We start from the raw sequence: 20,000 nt of genomic DNA, 5'->3' as shown, positions 1-20,000 counted from the left end.
TCTCCCCTTCCTCCACCTCTCCCCTTCCTCCTTCACCTGTTTCCTTATCCAATCACCCTGCTCCTTACTGAAACCATCCTACCTTCTCCATCCTACCTTCTCCACCTCCTCATCTCTGCCCCATCCCAAACACACAGCAATCTCAGACACGCAGCGTTCTCAGACACACAGCAATCTTAGACACACAGCGATCTCAGACACGCAGCGTTCTCAGACACACAGCGATCTCGGACACGCAGCGATCTCAGACACGCAGCGATCTCAGACACGCAGCGATCTCAGACACGCAGCGATCTCAGACACACAGCGATCTCAGACACACAGCGATCTCAGACACGCAGCGATCTCAGACACACAGCGATCTCAGACACGCAGCGATCTCAGACACGCAGCGATCTCAGACACGCAGCGATCTCAGACACGCAGCAATCTCAGACACGCAGCGATCTCAGACACGCAGCGATCTCAGACACGCAGCGATCTCAGACACGCAGCGATCTCAGACACGCAGCGATCTCAGACACAGCGATCTCAGACACAGCGATCTCAGACACGCAGCGATCTCAGACACACAGCAATCTCAGACACGCAGCAATCTGGGACACGCAGCGATCTCGGATACGCAGCAATCTGGGACACGCAGCGATCTCAGACACGCAGCGATCTCAGACACGCAGCGATCTCAGACACGCAGCGATCTCAGACACGCAGCGATTTCAGACACGCAGCGATCTCAGACACGCAGCGATCTCTGCCTTTGAGACGGTCTCTGCCTTTGAGCTCTACATGTGGTGTAATTTATCTAAAGCCCCAAAAACTGTTTAACCATCTCACATTCGTGTATGATCTCTAAGTCTTCAACCCTTTATAGAATTAACAGCCCAGAGGCAGGCAGGCAGAGAGAGAGAGAGAGAGAGAGAGAGAGAGAGAGAGAGAGGTTAATGTGGAGGGAGAGGGTCACAGAGGGGCTTACCCTCAATTCCCAGAATGCCTTTCTGTTTGTTCTCTTCAGACAGCTCAAACTTTTCAATGACATCCAGACAGTACTCTGTAGTCACATTCACCATCTGAGGAGAGAGAGACACACACTGTCAGAACACAATCACACTCACACACACAGACACACTCAGATACACTCAGATACACACATATACACACAGGTACACACATACAAACAGACACACACATCTTTTCATGAGACAGACACTATCAGACAAACCAAGCCACAATCTGACAATCAATATAGACTCCTGAGAGACCTCTGTCAAAATGCTCACAGTATTGATGTCTGGACTCACTCTGAGTACTGGAGTCTAGAATGAGGCAATAAGGTGGATGACCATAACTCTGACAATACCAAATTGCCTCAGAGAGGGGGGGAGGAGATAGAAACAGAGAGATGGGGATAGAGAGAGCGAGAGAGGGACAGACAGACAGACAGACAGAGAGGGGGGAGAGAGGGGGGAGAGAGAGGGACAAGGCAAGAAGGGAGACAAGGCATTCTCTGAGAGACAAGGCAAGAAGGGCATTCTATACCATCAAAAGGAACATAAATTTCAACATACCAATTAGGATCTGGCTAAAAATACTTGAATCAGTCATAGAGCCCATTGCCCTTTACAGTTGTGAGATCTGGGGTCCGCTCACCAACCAAGACTTCACAAAATGGGACAAACACCAAATTGAGACTCTGCATGCAGAATTCTGCAAAAATATCCTCTGTGTACAACGTAGAACACCAAATAATGCATGCAGAGCAGAATTAGGCCGATACCCACAAATTATCAAAATCCAGAAAAGAGCTGTTAAATTCTATAACCACCTAAAAGGAAGTGATTCCCAAACCTTCCATAACAAAGTCATCACCTACAGAGAGATGAACCTGGAGAAGAGTCCCCTAAGCAAGCTGGTCCTGGGGCTCTGTTCACAAACACACCCCACAGAGCCCCAGGACACCAGCACAATTAGACCCAACCAAATCACGAGAAAACAAAAAGATAATTACTTGACATATTGGAAACAATTAACAAAAAAACAGAGCAAACTAGAATGCTATTTGGCCCTAAACAGAGAGTACACAGTGGCAGAATACCTGACCACTGTGACTGACCCAAACTTAAGGAAAGCTTTGACTATGTACAGACTCAGTGAGCATAGCCTTGCTATTGAGAAAGGCCGCCATAGCCTGTCTTCTATTGAGAGCCAGGTCTGCCTATGTGCTCACTGCCCACAAAATGAGGTGGAAACTGAGCTGCACTTCCTAACCTCCGGCCCAATGTATGACCATATTAGAGAGACATATTTCCCTCAGATTACACAGATCCACAAAGAATTCGAAAGCAAATCCAATTTTGATAAACTCCCATATCTACTGGGTTGCCACAAGAAAAGGTCAACCAGTGAAGAACAAACACCATTGTAAATACAACCATATCAGGCCAACATAGACATACAAAAAAACCTAGATGACCCACCCTAGTCACTATCACGCTCCATCCAACATAGAGAATAAACAGCTTACTATGGTCAGGGCGTGACAATATTTGTAATATTTATTTCTCGCACGGAATAGAATAGGTCAACTTTTGTACTATGGGGGATAGTAGATTGATATAGGCTAGTGCTTTTGCTGTTCGTTAGACATACTCATCTTGTTGGCTGACGAAAAGTAAATGAGGACAGTTCTTCCAATATCTTCAATATGCACCTCGGAATTGGATAATGAAGTGAAAAGTTGCGTCCCCAATGTGTCTCTCTTCACTTGTAGTCTGTGAGAAAGACCCGATCATGTGATGAGAGCCATGTGTGTGAGAGGTGCTTTGGAGCGCTCAGCACTCAGGGAAAAGGGCACAACGGCCACTGGCCGCAAAAGGCAGGGATTTTTTTAGGATGCATTACGGCCACACAAAGGGGATGCTGAGGCATTATCAAGTGCATTATCAAGTGCCTTATCAAGTGCATTGCCGGGTGCATTATTGGGTGCATTATCGAGTGCATTATCGAGTGCATTATCAAGTGTATTATCAAGTGCATTATGAAGTGCTTGTCAAGTTGTGATTGAGAGACTATTGGAGTGTTTACAGCCGGCTCAATAAACAAAGCAGAGCTCAAGCCTTTCAAGAGACTTTTTTCAAATCGTAATTACAGTCTCATCATGCAGCCTTACAGTGTATTAAACATCACAACATATAGCCCCATGTTTGTAGAACAACTAAAGTTACACTAATAACTCTAAATTAAGCATATTTCTTTGTTAACAGCTCAACACAAAGTAGCCATATGTGTGTACTCCCTCAAATCGTTTGGAGAAAATATCTTCATACCATAAAATAAAGCCTTGGAATTTTAAGCTAATCTTGTCTGCTAAATGAACTAGTGTAGCCCACAGCCATTTGGCATAGCCAGATGAGGACCTAACATAAGGACAATTTAGAGTATGCTTTTGAAATTGACTACATTTTCTTCATATCATGCTTCTTTAGAATAATGGAATATAATGGAATTATTGTGAAGGTCTAAGCTATATTACATTGAGTTATTAGACTTTAAAAAATGTAGATGTTCAAAAAGTCTGCCTCAGTGGCTTGTAGATAATGTGTGGAAGCCAGGAGATACTAAATGTGTTTATGTTAATTAACTGTTAATTACTGTGAGACTGACAGTTATTTGCTTGACAATCACCGGCTAATGAAATCCCCAGCAGTCATGAAATTTCGTGACCAACACAGCCCTATTCCCATCTCCACAGAGGAACTCTGGAGCTCTGTAAGAGTGACCATTGGGTTCTTGGTCACCTACCTGACCAAGACCCTTCTCTCCCGATTTCTCATTTTGGCCGGGCGGCCAGCTCTAGGAAGAGTCTTGGTGGTTCCAAATTTCTTCCATTTAAGAATGATGGAGGACACTGTGTTCTTGGGGTCATTCAATGCTGCAGAATATTTTGGTACCCTTCCCCAGGCCTGTGCCTCGACACAATCCTGTCTCGGAGCTCTACGAACAATTCCTTCGACCTCATGGCTTGGTTTCTGTTCTGATATGCACTGTTAACTGTGGGACCTTATATAGACAGGTGTGTGCCTTTCCAAGTCATGTCCAATCAATTGAATTTACCACAGGTGGACTCCAACAAGTTGTAGAAACATCTCAAGGATGATCAATGGAAACAGGATGCACCTGAGCTCAATTTTGAGTCTGGGGGTCTGAATACTTATTTATTTATGGTATTATTTACATTTGCAAAAATGTCTATAAACCTGTTTTCGCTTTGTCATAATGGGGTATTGTGTGTAGAAAATAGAACATGTTTTATTTAATCCATTTGAGAAGAAGGCTGTAACGTAACAAATTGTGGGAAAATGTAAGGGGTCTGAATACTTTCCTACCGCACTGTAGAGAGGATGTTGTGCCAGAGACAACCCATATTAGGAGTGAAAGTAGATTGGGTGTGCATGCGCTTGTGTGTAATCATAGACTTACATACAGTATATAAGCCTTATGACAGCGTTTTACGATCGCTAGGACCCATTTCTCAATACTTAGGTCACTTTTTTTCAAAACTCTTCACACAGTGAGCACAACAGCAGTCTATGTAGGCTAAACTGTGGATCATTTTTCATTGCTTTGGCACAAAATGCATTTCAATGACTACATCTTTCAAATTTCAGACACAACCACCACCAGAACTTTATGTACCTACAGGCCAATTTGCACATGATTATATACTATTTTCAAAACTGTTAAACTTAAGTTCAAAACCTAACATAACACAAAAGACAGCAATTTGCTACATTTCTACAGTAATAGCGAATTGAAATATATTCCACATCTAAAAAATGAAATACTATCAAAACAATTAGACCAACCACAGCAGATTCCCATTGTAGCTGAACACCTACCCAATTTCATTACCATCTATACAAAAGGGGACATTTTAGGAAGAAGGCTGTCCTGTAGTCTAAACATGGACCCAGCCAGAGGTAGAGAAGTGGCTGACAGAGGAAGAGTGACTGGGAGAGGGAGAGGAAGAGGGAGAGGAAGAGGAGTACGTATGCATGGTGGAAGAAGACTGAGAGGAAGATCAAGAGCTGCAGTCTTAGATGAGATTATGGCTGCTATAATTGATCCTGTAATAAATCATGGTCTGTCAACGAGAGGCTGGTCTGAGAGGGCAGATAAATCTGCAACGCTCAACAGTGGCATCTATTGTAAGAAATTTGAGGCAAAACAACAGGTAAAATGTGCATTCTGACTGAACTGCACGTTACAGAAGTCAATTGAGCAAAGCCTCCAAACCCACTTGTGTGTAATTGTTTTTGTATTTCTGCTTAGGACCCAACGGTTCAACCTCCTACAGGCGGGAGAGGTAGGATTTTCACTGCTGTGCAGGAAACTGCAATCGTTGATATGGTCATCAGAAACAATGGCATAAAACTCACAGAGATTCGGGACAGAGTGTTGGCAGACAACATTACATTTGGAATCGTTCACAATGTAAGCACAACTACATCTAGTGTCCTGAAACAACATCTAGTCAGGATGAAGCAGGTGTTCACGGTCCCCTTTGAGAGGAACACTGAATGAGTCAAGCAACTCAGGAACCAATAAGTCCAGGTAAGATGACTATAAAATACAGAACTGGTTTAGAACAAAACCAAACAGGGCAGAGGCACACAATGGCATGTTTTAAGGTATAATGTAAACTACCGTAATACCCTGACTCTTATGTTGCCTTGTGGATTTATTTTAGAGAGTCATGGAGTTTGAAGCCAGGCAAACACCCCACATATTCATCTTTGTGGATGAGGCTGGTTTCAACTTGGCGGCGAGAGGAAAGGAATGTGATTGGGAAAAGAGCCACAGTGGATGTCCCGGCCCAGAGGGGACAACATCACAATGTGTGCTGCAATATCCTCTGATGGATTTCCGTTACACAAACCGCTAATTGGGCCGTACAACACCGAGCGTCTCATTACATTCCTGGGTGACCTCTATGGAAGGGTTGGGCCATACAACACCGAGCGTCTCATTAGGATGACCTCTATGGAAGGGTTGGGCCATACAACACCGAGCGTCTCATTACATTCCTGGGTGACCTCTATGGAAGGGTTGGGCCATACAACACCGAGCGTCTCATTACATTCCTGGATGACCTCTATGGAAGGGTTGGGCCATACAACACCGAGCGTCTCATTACATTCCTGGGTGACCTCTATGGAAGGGTTGGGCCATACAACACCGAGCGTCTCATTACATTCCTGGGTGACCTCTATGGAAGGGTTGGGCCATACAACACCGAGCGTCTCATTACATTCCTGGGTGACCTCTATGGCAGGGTTGGGCCGTACAACACCGAGCGTCTCATTACATTCCTGGATGACCTCTATGGAAGGGTTGGGCCATACAACACCGAGCGTCTCATTACATTCCTGGGTGACCTCTATGGAAGGGTTGGGCCATACAACACCGAGCGTCTCATTAGGATGACCTCTATGGAAGGGTTGGGCCATACAACACCGAGCGTCTCATTACATTCCTGGGTGACCTCTATGGAAGGGTTGGGCCATACAACACCGAGCGTCTCATTAGGATGACCTCTATGGAAGGGTTGGACCATACAACACCGAGCGTCTCATTAGGATGACCTCTATGGAAGGGTTGGGCCGTACAACACCGAGCGTCTCATTACATTCCTGGGTGACCTCTATGGAAGGGTTGGGCCATACAACACCGAGCGTCTCATTAGGATGACCTCTATGGAAGGGTTGGACCATACAACACTGAGCGTCTCATTACGATGACCTCTATGGAAGGGTTGGGCCGTACAACACCGAGCGTCTCATTACATTCCTGGGTGACCTCTATGGAAGGGTTGGGCCATACAACACCGAGCGTCTCATTAGGATGACCTCTATGGAAGGGTTGGGCCATACAACACCGAGCGTCTCATTACATTCCTGGGTGACCTCTATGGAAGGGTTGGGCCATACAACACCGAGCGTCTCATTACATTCCTGTATGACCTCTATGGAAGGGTTGGGCCATACAACACCGAGCGTCTCATTAGGATGACCTCTGGAAGGGTTGGGCCGTACAACACCGAGCGTCTCATTACATTCCTGGATGACCTCTATGGAAGGGTTGGGCCATACAACACCGAGCGTCTCATTACATTCCTGGGTGACCTCTATGGAAGGGTTGGGCCATACAACACCGAGCGTCTCATTACATTCCTGGGTGACCTCTATGGAAGGGTTGGGCCATACAACACCGAGCGTCTCATTACATTCCTGGATGACCTCTATGGAAGGGTTGGGCCGTACAACACTGAGCGTCTCATTACGATGACCTCTATGGAAGGGTTGGGCCATACAACACCGAGCGTCTCATTACATTCCTGGATGACCTCTATGGAAGGGTTGGGCCATACAACACCGAGCGTCTCACTACATTCCTGGGTGACCTCTATGGAAGGGTTGGGCCATACAACACCAAGCGTCTCATTACATTCCTGGGTGACCTCTATGGAAGGGTTGGGCCGTACAACACCGAGCGTCTCATTAGGATGACCTCTATGGAAGGGTTGGGCCATACAACACCGAGCGTCTCATTACATTCCTGGATGACCTCTATGGAAGGGTTGGGCCATACAACACCGAGCGTCTCATTACATTCCTGGGTGACCTCTATGGAAGGGTTGGGCCATACAACACCGAGCGTCTCATTAGGATGACCTCTATGGAAGGGTTGGGCCATACAACACCGAGCGTCTCACTACATTCCTGGATGACCTCTATGGAAGGGTTGGGCCATACAACACCGAGCGTCTCACTACATTCCTGGATGACCTCTATGGAAGGGTTGGGCCATACAACACCGAGCGTCTCATTACATTCCTGGATGACCTCTATGGAAGGGTTGGGCCATACAACACCGAGCGTCTCATTAGGATGGCCTCTATGGAAGGGTTGGGCCAGGTGAGGAAAGGGTTGCAGTGAGGTAAAATCGGCCAATGTTTGTAATTGTATGGGACAGTGTGGCATTTCACCACTCCCATACAGTCACAGAGTGGTTTACAGCCCATCCCAGGATGGTGTCACTTCTCCTCCTTCCTTATTCTCCATTCCTCAACCCCATAGAGGAATTATTTTCCTCATGGAGGTGGAAGGTTTATGACCACCATCCACATGATCAAATGTCCCTCCTCGTTGCAATAAATGCTGGATGCCTGGACATATCTGCAGAAGATTGCCAGGGATGGACCAGGCATGCCATAAGATTCTTTCCTAGGTGTATTGCCCAAGATGACATAAGATGTGATGTGGATGAGAACCTGTGGCCAAATGCAGAAGACAGGGTTGACTGGCATTGCTACTGTATCTGTATCGGTAGATGGTGTATATACAAATTATTGTATTGTGCCATAAAAATGACATACAACCTATTGAAGCATATTGCATATGTCTGATTCATTCCTGGAACATAAACTGCAGGGAATTCTAAACAGTAGAGAGGTGTCATTCTTGTGTGGTAAAGACATTTTTAAAAAGAAAACATTGTGTAACCTGTTGTTAGTGTTGTTTAGGTCATTGTTTTATGAGTGACAAAGTGTGCTTGTTGGGTGACAACCTTTGCTAGTGTTCTGGAAGAATGAGTTGATTTGAGACATGTATGAAGTGTTTTGGTCGTTTTAGTGCATTTTGGATGTGAAATGAACCCTCTGTGCAAAGCTGAAAGTTTGTTAGGAGAACTGTGTGAAGAGTTTTGAAAAAAGTGACCTAATTATTGAGAAATGGGTCCTAGCGATTGTAAATCACTGTGATTCAAAAGGATCTCTGTGGACCTCGTAAAGATTTGTAATTTAATGTTTACACTGTATTACCTTTCGTTGTGGCATAAACACAACCCGTCAAATGTTTTCATCTGATTGTCAAACTACCACTTCAAAAAGGACTCATTCACTAGGCCGCTCACGTTCATCCACTAACAACACATCTCCAGCCTCCAAACACTGGTGAATGGAACGAGACATCTGGTACACAAAACATCACAAAGTGTCATGACATTTGACGAATGTCATTAGACCAGAATTTATGCGTCCACAGCTGTCCGCACGCCTCAGTGTCGGCCGCTCATCTCTGCCTTGGATAAATGTCCGTGTTCTCGTCGAACCACATCACATTTTGGAGCGCAGACTACACCACCTGTTAAAGTCCATTCACTCGTGAATGAGTGATGTAATAGCCTACAGTTTTCTTGACATTTTGTTGTAATTATTGTGATTGGCTCATGTTTTACCGGTACGGAGTACCCCTACTATTTATTTTGCCGGGATGCAGTACTAGACAGTAGCGGCCTTACCTTCAACACTGACTCTACTACAGATCGCTAAAGCTACATCATCTAGTTTGGTCTTTCTGTGAACCCTGACCTTCTGTTCGTTGAGCAGGAAGTTGGCCAGCTCGTCGGCAGTCAGGTGGTCCTTCCTGTCGCTGTATCCCATGAGCAGCAGATACAGGTCCCGCCGGAGAGACATCATCTTATAAAACACACTGAACTCCTCAAATGTCAACGTGCCCTGTTGGTCATCCGAGTCCGCTTCCTGTGGGAAAGGGAAGTTATGTCACCATTAGAGAGGGTCTACATTGGTCAGGTGACCCTCTGTTCCAAACTGTGCCTTTACACCTCTTTTGTCTGTAACCATCTGGTTATTAAACACACAGCCATGGTGCCCTAACATGAACCAAACAACTCTAGTAACCATCTGGTACATTCACACACAGCCATGGTGCCCTAACATGAACCAAACAACTCTAGTAAACATCTGGTTATTAAACACACAGCCATGGTGCCCTAACATGAACCAAACAACTCTAGTAACCATCTGGTACATTCACACACAGCCATGGTGCCCTAACATGAACCAAACAACTCTAGTAACCATCTGGTTATTAAACACACAGCCATGGTGCCCTAACATGAACCAAACAACTCTAGTAAACATCTGGTTATTAAACACACAGCCATGGTGCCCTAACATGGACCAAACAACTCTAGTAACCATCTGGTTATTAAACACACAGCCATGGTGCCCTAACATGAACCAAACAACTCTAGTAACCATCTGGTACATTCACACACAGCCATGGTGCCCTAACATGAACCAAACAACTCTAGTAAACATCTGGTTATTAAACACACAGCCATGGTGCCCTAACATGAACCAAACAACTCTAGTAACCATCTGGTATTTAAACACACAGCCATGGTGCCCTAACATGGACCAAACAACTCTAGTAACCATCTGGTACATTCACACACAGCCATGGTGCCCTAACATGAACCAAACAACTCTAGTAACCATCTGGTACATTCACACACAGCCATGGTGCCCTAACATGAACCAAACAACTCTAATTAACATCTGGTACATTCACACACAGCCATGGTGCCCTAACATGGACCAAACAACTCTAGTAACCATCTGGTACATTCACACACAGCCATGGTGCCCTAACATGGACCAAACAACTCTAGTAACCATCTGGTACATTCACACACAGCCATGGTGCCCTAACATGAACCAAACAACTCTAATTAACATCTGGTACATTCACACACAGCCATGGTGCCCTAACATGAACCAAACAACTCTAGTAAACATCTGGTTATTAAACACACAGCCATGGTGCCCTAACATGAACCAAACAACTCTAGTAACCATCTGGTTATTAAACACACAGCCATGGTGCCCTAACATGAACCAAACAACTCTAGTAAACATCTGGTTATTAAACACACAGCCATGGTGCCTTAACATGAACCAAACAACTCTAGTAACCATCTGGTACATTCACACACAGCCATTGTTCCCTAACATGGACCAAACAACTCTAGTAACCATCTGGTACATTCACACACAGCCATGGTGCCCTAACATGAACCAAACAACTCTAGTAACCATCTGGTACATTCACACACAGCCATTGTGCCCTAACATGAACCAAACAACTCTAATTAACATCTGGTACATTCACACACAGCCATGGTGCCCTAACATGAACCAAACAACTCTAGTAACCATCTGGTACATTCACACACAGCCATTGTGCCCTAACATGAACCAAACAACTCTAATTAACATCTGGTACATTCACACACAGCCATGGTGCCTTAACATGAACCAAACAACTCTAGTAACCATCTGGTACATTCACACACAGCCATTGTGCCCTAACATGAACCAAACAACTCTAATTAACATCTGGTACATTCACACACAGCCATGGTGCCCTAACATGAACCAAACAACTCTAGTAACCATCTGGTTATTAAACACACAGCCATGGTGCCCTAACATGGACCAAACAACTCTAATTAACATCTGGTACATTCACACACAGCCATGGTGCCCTAACATGAACCAAACAACTCTAGTAAACATCTGGTACATTCACACACAGCCATGGTGCCCTAACATGAACCAAACAACTCTAGTAAACATCTAGTTATTAAACACACAGCCATAGTGCCCTAACATGAACCAAACAACTCTAGTAACCATCTGGTATTTAAACACACAGCCATGGTGCCCTAACATGGACCAAACAACTCTAGTAAACATCTGGTTATTAAACACACAGCCATGGTGCCCTAACATGGACCAAACAACTCTAGTAACCATCTGGTACATTCACACACAGCCATGGTGCCCTAACATGAACCAAACAACTCTAGTAACCATCTGGTACATTCACACACAGCCATGGTGCCCTAACATGAACCAAACAACTCTAGTAACCATCTGGTACATTCACACACAGCCATGGTGCCCTAACATGAACCAAACAACTCCAAGGACATTGTCATGTGAGCACAGAAAAGGCGTTCTGACATTGTCCTTGTTCGGTTTATACAACAATTCACTCCTGGCGGTGCCCTAAAAATAGTCTAAATAAAATAGTGGACTATAAACCAACTGTATTATCTGACCCTAATGCCCAGCACTCGCAGACACGCCTGTCATTTAAATCGCATAGGGCTACATCCTGAATGGCACCCTACTCCCTACATAGTGCACTAGTTTTGACCAGAGCCCTATAGAGCACTACTCCCTACATAGTGCACTAGTTTTGACCAGAGCCCTATAGAGCACTACTCCCTACATAGTGCACTAGTTTTGACCAGAGCCCTATGGGCCCATTATAAACCCGTGAGAGAAAACATTAGCTAAAGCTTTGGATCTTGGTTGGAAGGTGGGATTTGCTTCCAGGTAGCAGCAGGAGTACTAAGTACTACTGTCACAGTTGTCACTATCTGGCTCGAGAAGACAGAAGACTGATGTTCTCTAAATCTAACCACTAAACCTTACCGTAGCCCTATCCTGGATGTAAATAAACACCTCCTAACTGCTCATCAATTGTCAGGTGAGGTTTAGTTAGAACGCATCCCTCCTATGTCTTCTCTAGTCAGATAGTGTAGTGACAGATGACAGGTATTTCACCTCTGACCCGTGACTGACCTGGAACATGTGTTTGACCTTCCTGCGGGGCAGGTTGACGTTCATCTTGTGCAGTAGCTGGTAGATCTCCTCCATGTTCAACAAACCATCCCCGTTCTTATCAGCCTCCTCAAACGTCTGCTTCATCCACCTACACGAGTTAAGGACACAGCCACGATGATGATGATGATGGTGTGGTATACAAATACGCCTTCATCAGCAACCAGTGAATACACCACTATCCCTCAACTCTCACTGTGTGTGTGTGTGTGTGTGTGTGTGTGTGTGTGTGTGTGTGTGTGTGTGTGTGTGTGTGTGTGTGTATGTGTGTGTGTGTGTGTGTGTGTGTGTGTGTGTGTGTGTGTGTGTGTGTGTGTGTGTGTGTGTGTGTGTGTGTGTGTGTAGGAAGGGTAGGAGGGTGGGAGGCTTTTCAAAAACACAGCACCATATTTTGTCAGTCGTCAAATCCAGTCAGACCAGAACAACGCTCCAAGGCACACACACACATACACACACTGCATTCAGCAGAAATATAAACACACACACTGCATTCAGCAGACAGAGGAGGAAATGAAAAGAGGGAGAGCACTTTCTTTTTGGGAAGAACGGAAACAAAGCAGAGGAACAAAGAAGGTGTCAAAAAAAATGTCAAAGAAGAGGAACAAAGAAGATGTCAAAGAAGAGGAACAAAGAAGATGTCAAAGAAGAGGAACAAAGAAGATGTCAAAGCAGAGGAACAAAGAAGATGTCAAAGAAGAGGAACAAAGAAGATGTCAAAGAAGAGGAACAAAGAAGATGTCAAAGCAGAGGAACAAAGAAGATGTCAAAGAAGAGGAACAAAGAAGATGTCAAAGAAGATGTCAAAGAAGAGGAACAAAGAAGATGTCAAAGAAGAGGAATAAAGAAGTGTCAAAAAATATATCAAAGAAGAGGAACAAAGCAGAGGATCAAAGAAGATGTCAAAGAAGATGTCAAAGAAGATGTCAAAGAAGAGGAACAAAGAAGATGTCAAAGAAGATGTCAAAGAAGATGTCAAAGAAGAGGAACAAAGCAGAGGATCAAAGAAGATGTCAAAGAAGATGTCAAAGAAGATGTCAAAGAAGAGGAACAAAGAAGATGTCAAAGAAGATGTCAAAGAAGAGGAACAAAGAAGATATCGAAGAAGATGTTAAAGAAGAGGAACAAAGAAGATGTCAAAGAAGATGTCAAAGAAGAGGAACAAAGAAGATGTCAAAGAAGAGGAACAAAGAAGATGTCAAAGCAGAGGAACAAAGAAGATGTCAAAGAAGATGTCAAAGAAGAGGGACAAAGAAGATGTCAAAGAAGAGGTACAAAGAAGATGTCAAAGAAGATGTCAAAGAAGAGGAACAAAGAAGATGTCAAAGAAGATGTCAAAGAAGAGGAACAAAGAAGATATCGAAGAAGATGTTAAAGAAGAGGAACAAAGAAGATGTCAAAGCAGAGGAACAAAGAAGATGTCAAAGAAGAGGAACAAAGAAGATGTCGAAGAAGAGGAACAAAGAAGATGTCAAAGCAGAGGAACAAAGAAGATGTCAAAGAAGATGTCGAAGAAGAGGAACAAGGAAGATGTCAAAGAAGAGGAACAAAGAAGATGTCAAAGAAGAGCATAAAAGTGTGTCACTCAACAGATTGAACAATACTGGTTAGGCGTAAGGTAGGGACAGCAGGGTATGCGGTGTAATAAGGATATGTGTGTGTGTGCATGAGCGTGTTAGTCTTAAAAGGATATTGGTCGTGGGTGCGTTGTCGTTTGGCCAGTGAGTCCTCGTCACTGATGCCAGCCATCAGGTATTGTAGTCCTGTCACCCAGGTCCGAGCCTCCTCAGGGTTAGAGGTCACCAGGTCTAGGGACTCCATGTGGTTGCCATGATAAACGGTGAAACAGCAGGCCGGGTCGAAACTGTTCTCCGCATGGCGGTGGAAGATGTCTGACTGACGGCCCTCCGTCACCTTGTACAGCGAATCAATAGTGACTGTAAGAGAAAGAGGGTGGGACAAGAAGAGAGAGAGAGAACCATTTAGAGTTAGGAGACAGAGCAAGAATCGGAATATTCCATAGCACTGAGATATCTTGGGAATACATTAAGTATCTTTCCTTTGTGATCAAAATGGATGAAAACGAACAAAAGTCTGTTAGGAGACCAACAAGTAAAGCTTTTGATAGCTGCTAGGGCGATGATAGTTTCCTCCCTTCTTAAATAATGAATGAAGACATCAATGAGGAGAAGTTAGAGATAAACACGTAACCAGACAGACACTGCAGGCCAATTAACTGACTGGCATACCCTGAAGTCACAGCAGCACTACTGTAGTCAACAACATGGCTTCTGTTTGACTCCTGATACTCAGCCAGGACACACCCTCTAGACAACGTCAGGACACACAGGGAGGGAGGGAGGGAGGGAGAGAGAGAGAGAGAGAGATAGAGAGAGAGAGAGATAGAGAGAGAGAGAGAGAGAGAGAGATAGAGAGAGAGAGAGAGAGAGATAGAGAGAGAGAGAGATAGAGAGAGAGAGAGAGAGAGAGAGAGAGATAGAGATAGAGAGAGATAGAGAGAGAGAGAGAGAGAGAGAGAGAGAGAGAGAGATATAGATAGAGATAGATAGAGATAGAGATAGATAGAGATAGAGAGATAGAGAGATAGAGAGATAGAGAGATAGAGAGATAGAGAGAGAGATAGAGAGATAGATAGATAGATAGATAGATAGATAGATAGATAGATAGATAGATAGATAGATAGATAGATAGATAGATAGATAGACAGATAGATAGACAGATAGATAGATAGATAGATAGATAGATAGATAGATAGATAGATAGATAGATAGATAGATAGATAGATAGATAGATAGATAGATAGATAGATAGATAGATAGATAGATAGATAGATCGATAGATAGATAGATACCAATTAGGATCTGGCAAAAAATACTTGAATCAGTTATAGAACCCATTGCCCTTTATGGATGTGAGGATTGGGGTCCGCTCACCAACAAATAATTCACAAAATGGGACAAACACCAATTTGACTCCGCATGCAGAATTCTGTAAAAGTATCTTCTGTGTACAACGTGAAAGACCAAATAATGCATGCAGAGCAGAATTAGGCCGATAACCCGTAGTTATCAAAATCCAGAAAAGAGACGTTAAATTCTACAACCACCCAAAAGGAAGTGATTCCCAAACTTTCCATAATAATGCCATCACCTACAGAGAGATGAACCTGGAGAGAAGTCCCCTAAGCCAGCTGGTTCTGGGGCTCTGTTCACAAACACAATCACACCCCACAGAGCCCCAGGACAGCTGGCAGAATACCTGACCACTGTGACTGACCCAAACTTAAGAACATCTTTGACTATGTACAGACTCAGTGAGCATAGCCTTGCTATTGAGAAAGGCTGCCGTAGGCAGACCTGGCTCTCAAGAGAAGACAGGCTATGTACACACTGCCCACAAAATGAGGTGGAAACTGAGATGCAATTCCTAACCTCCTGCCAAATGTATGACCATATTAGAGACACATATTTCCCTCAGATTACACAGATCCACAAATAATTTGAAAACAAATCAAACATTGATACACTCTAGAGGTCGACCGATTATGATTTTCCCACGCCGATACCGATACCGATTATTGGAGGACAAAAAAAAAAAAGCTGATACCGATTAATCGGCCGATTTTTAAAATGTATTTGTAATAATGACAATTACAACAATACTGAATGAACACTTATTTTAACTTAATATAATACATCAATAAAATAAATTTAGCCTCAAATAAATAATGAAACATGTTCAATTTGGTTTAAATAATGCAAAAACAAAGTGTTGGAGAAGAAAGTAAAAGTGCAATATGTGCCATGTAAGAAAGCTAACGTTTAAGTTCCTTGCTCAGAACATGAGAACATATGAAAGCTGGTGGTTCCTTTTAACATGAGTCTTCAATATTCCCAGGTAAGAAGTTTTAGGTTGTAGTTATTATAGGAATTATAGGAGTATTTCTCTCTATACCATTTGTATTTCATATACCTTTGACTATTGGATGTTCTTATAGGCACTTTAGTATTGCCAGTGTAACAGTATTGCTTCCGTACCTCTTCTCGCTCCTACCTGGGCTCGAACCAGGAACACATCGACAACAGCCACCCTCGAAGCAGCTTTACCCATGCAGAGCAAGGGGAACAACTACTCCAAGTCTCAGAGCGAGTGACGTTTGAAACGCTATTAGCGCGCACTCCCCTAACTAGCTAGCCATTTCACATCACATCGTTACACCAGCCTAATCTCGGGAGTTGATAAGCTTGAAGTCATAAACGGCAGAGCTGCTGGCAAAACACACGAAAGTGCTGTTTGAATAAATGCTTATGAGCCTGCTGGTGCCTACCATCGCTCAGTCAAACTGCTCTATCAAATCAGACTTAATTATAACATAATAACACACAGAAATACGAGCCTTAGGTCATTAATATGGTCGAATCCGGAAACTATCATCTCGAAAACAAGACGTTTATTCTTTCAGTGAAATACAGAACCGTTCTATATTTTATTTAACGGGTGGCATCCATCAGTCTAAATATTCCTGTTACATTGCACAACCTTCAGTGTTATGTCATAATTACGTAAAATTCTGACAAATTATTTCGCAATGAGCCAGGCTGCCCAAACTGTTGCATATACCCTGACTCTGGGTGCAATGAACGCAAGAGAAATGACACAATTTCACCTGGTTAATATTGCCTGCTAACCTGGATTTATTTTAGCTAAACACGCAGGGTTAAAAAAAATATAGACTTCTGTGTATTGATTTTAAGAAAGTCATTGATGTTTATGGTTTGGTACACGTTGGAGCAACGGCAGTCCTTTTTCGCGAATGCGCACCGCATCGATTATATGCAACGCAGGACACGCTAGATAAACTAGTAATATCATCAACCATGTGTAGTTATAACTAGGGATTATGATTGATTAAGTTTAATGCTAGCTAGCAACTTAGCTTGGCTTCTTACTGCATTCGCGTAACAGGCGGGCTCCTCGTGAGGCAGATGGTTAGAGCGTTGGACTAGTTAACTGTAAGATTGCAAGATTGGATCCCTGAGCTGACAAGATAAAAATATGTCGTTCTGCCCCTGAACAAGGCGGTTAACCCACTGTTCCTAGGCCGTCATTGAAAAAAAAGAATGTGTTCTTAACTGACTTGTCTAGTTAAATAAAGGTAAAATAAAGGTAAAAATGGGCAAAATCGGCGTCCAAAATTACCGATTTCCGATTGTTATGAAAACTTGAAATCGGCCCTAATTATTCGGTCATTCCGATTAATCGGTCGACCTCTAATGCACTATCTGTGAGGTGAAATACTACAGTATGGCATCACAGCAGAAAGATTTGTGGCCAGTTGACATGGGAAAAGGGTAACCAGTGGAACACAAATGACATTCTAAATACCACCAATATTTATCTTTATTTATCTTCCCTTTCATACTTCAACTATTTGTACATTGGAACAAAGTCAATAAAATAATATTTTAAATGAATTTATTATTTTAAACTTTTGTGTAATGTTTACAGTTATTTTCAGATATTTTTTATTTCCTATGTTTATTTCCCTTTTATTTATTGTCTATTTCACTTGCTTTGGGAATGTAAAACATATGTTTCCCATGACAATAAAGGCCCCAAATTGAATTGAAATTAAGAGAATGAGGGAATGTGGGAGGGAGAGAGGGACACAGACTGAGAGGGAGATCTATACTTCAGTCCTGGAACAGAACAGAACCACACTGAGAGGGAGATCTATACTCCAGTCCTGGAACAGAACCAGACAGAGAGGGAGACTTAAACTCCAGTCCTGGAACAGAACCAGACAGAGAGGGAGATCTATACTCTAGTCCTGGAACAGAACCAGACAGAGAGGGAGATCTAAACTCCAGTCCTGGAACAGAACAGAACCAGACAGAGAGGGAGATGTATACTCCAGTCCTGGGACAGAACAGAACCAGACAGAGGGGGAGATCTATACTCCAGTCTTGGAACAGAACCAGACAGAGAGGGAGATCTATACTCCAGTCCTTGAACAGAACAGAACCAGACAGAGAGGGAGAGTTATTCTCCAGTCCTGGGACAGAACAGAACCAGACAGAGAGGGAGATCTATACTCCAGTCCTGGAACAGAACCAGACAGAGAGGGAGATCTATACTCCAGTCCTGGAACAGAACAGAACCAGACAGAGAGGGAGAGTTATACTCCAGTCCTGGGACAGAACAGAACCAGACAGAGAGGGAGAGTTATACTCCAGTCCTGGGACAGAACAGAACCAGACAGAGAGGGAGATCTATACTCCAGTCCTGGGACTGAACAGAACCAGACAGAGAGGGAGATCTATACTCCAGTCTTGGAACAGAACCAGACAGAGAGGGAGATCTATACTCCAGTCCTGGAACAGAACAGAACCAGACAGAGAGGGAGAGTTATACTCCAGTCCTGGGACAGAACAGAACCATACAGAGAAGGGGGAGAGTTATACTCCAGTCCTGGAACAGAACAGAACCAGAGAGAGGGAGATCTATACTCCAGTCCTGGGACTGAACAGAACCAGACAGAGAGGAGGGAGAGTTAGACTCCAGTCCTGGGACAGAACAGAACCAGACAGAGAGGGAGAGTTAGACTCCAGTCCTGGGACAGAACGGAACCAGACAGAGAGGGAGAGTTAGACTCCAGTCCTGGGACAGAACAGAATCAGACAGAGAGGGAGATCTAAACTCCAGTCCTGGAACAGAACAGAACCAGACAGAGAGGGAGATCTATACTCCAGTCCTGGAACAGAACAGAACCAGACAGAGAGGGAGAGTTAGACTCCAGTCCTGGGACAGAACAGAACCAGACAGAGAGGGAGATCTATACTCCAGTCCTGGGACAGAACAGAACCAGACAAAGAGGGAGAGTTATTCTCCAGTCCTATCCCAGTCTGCTCTCCTCACATGATGCAAGATGTCCACAATTGTTCCTGTTCACAAGAAAGCTAAGGTAACTGAACACTCACTTCTGTCATGATGAAGTGCTTTGAGAGACTAGTGAAGGATCATATCACCTCTACCTCTACTCTAACCTACCTAGACCGACTCCAATTTGCTTACCAACCTCTACAGACAATGCAATCGCCATCACAATGCACACTGCACACTGCACACTGCATACTGCACACTGCCATATCCCATCTGGACAAGAGGATGTAAGAATGCTATGTAAGAATAAGAATGCATATGTGAGAATGCTGTTCATTGACTACAGCTCAGCATTCAACACCATAGTACCCTTCAAACTCATCATTAAGCTTGAGACCCGGGTTTTCGCCTCCAACTCAATCATCAATTTTGCAGACGACACAACAGTGGTGGGCTTGATTACCAACAACAATGAAACATTCCACAGGGAGGAGGTGAGGGCCCTCGGAGTCTGGTGTCAGGAAAATAACCACTCACTCAATGT

General features: G+C 43.8%; 1 protein-coding gene across 2 annotated transcripts in view; it reads right to left on the bottom strand.

Moving 5' to 3' along the window:
* The window catches only part of LOC110507225 (1-phosphatidylinositol 4,5-bisphosphate phosphodiesterase eta-1), a 145,352-nt gene that overhangs the window by 55,366 nt on the left and 69,986 nt on the right, over positions 1–20,000 (bottom strand). Inside the window, exons 4-7 of one of the 2 annotated variants that reach the window (XM_036964769.2) lie at positions 14,247–14,490; positions 12,518–12,647; positions 9,428–9,598; positions 974–1,067 (exon numbers count right to left, since the gene is read on the bottom strand). In XM_036964769.2, coding sequence (XP_036820664.2) covers positions 974–1,067; positions 9,428–9,598; positions 12,518–12,647; positions 14,247–14,490 — 639 coding nt within the window. Of the gene's footprint in view, positions 1–973; positions 1,068–9,427; positions 9,599–12,517; positions 12,717–14,246; positions 14,491–20,000 lie in introns of those variants that run through there. The other variant, XM_090224003.1, reaches the window with a different exon arrangement.

The sequence above is a fragment of the Oncorhynchus mykiss genome, chromosome 27, assembly GCF_057628025.1.
Source record: "Oncorhynchus mykiss isolate SJ-2025 chromosome 27, ASM5762802v1, whole genome shotgun sequence".
Taxonomy (NCBI): Eukaryota; Metazoa; Chordata; class Actinopteri; order Salmoniformes; family Salmonidae; genus Oncorhynchus; species Oncorhynchus mykiss.
This window is presented reverse-complemented; position numbering and strand designations above follow the sequence as displayed.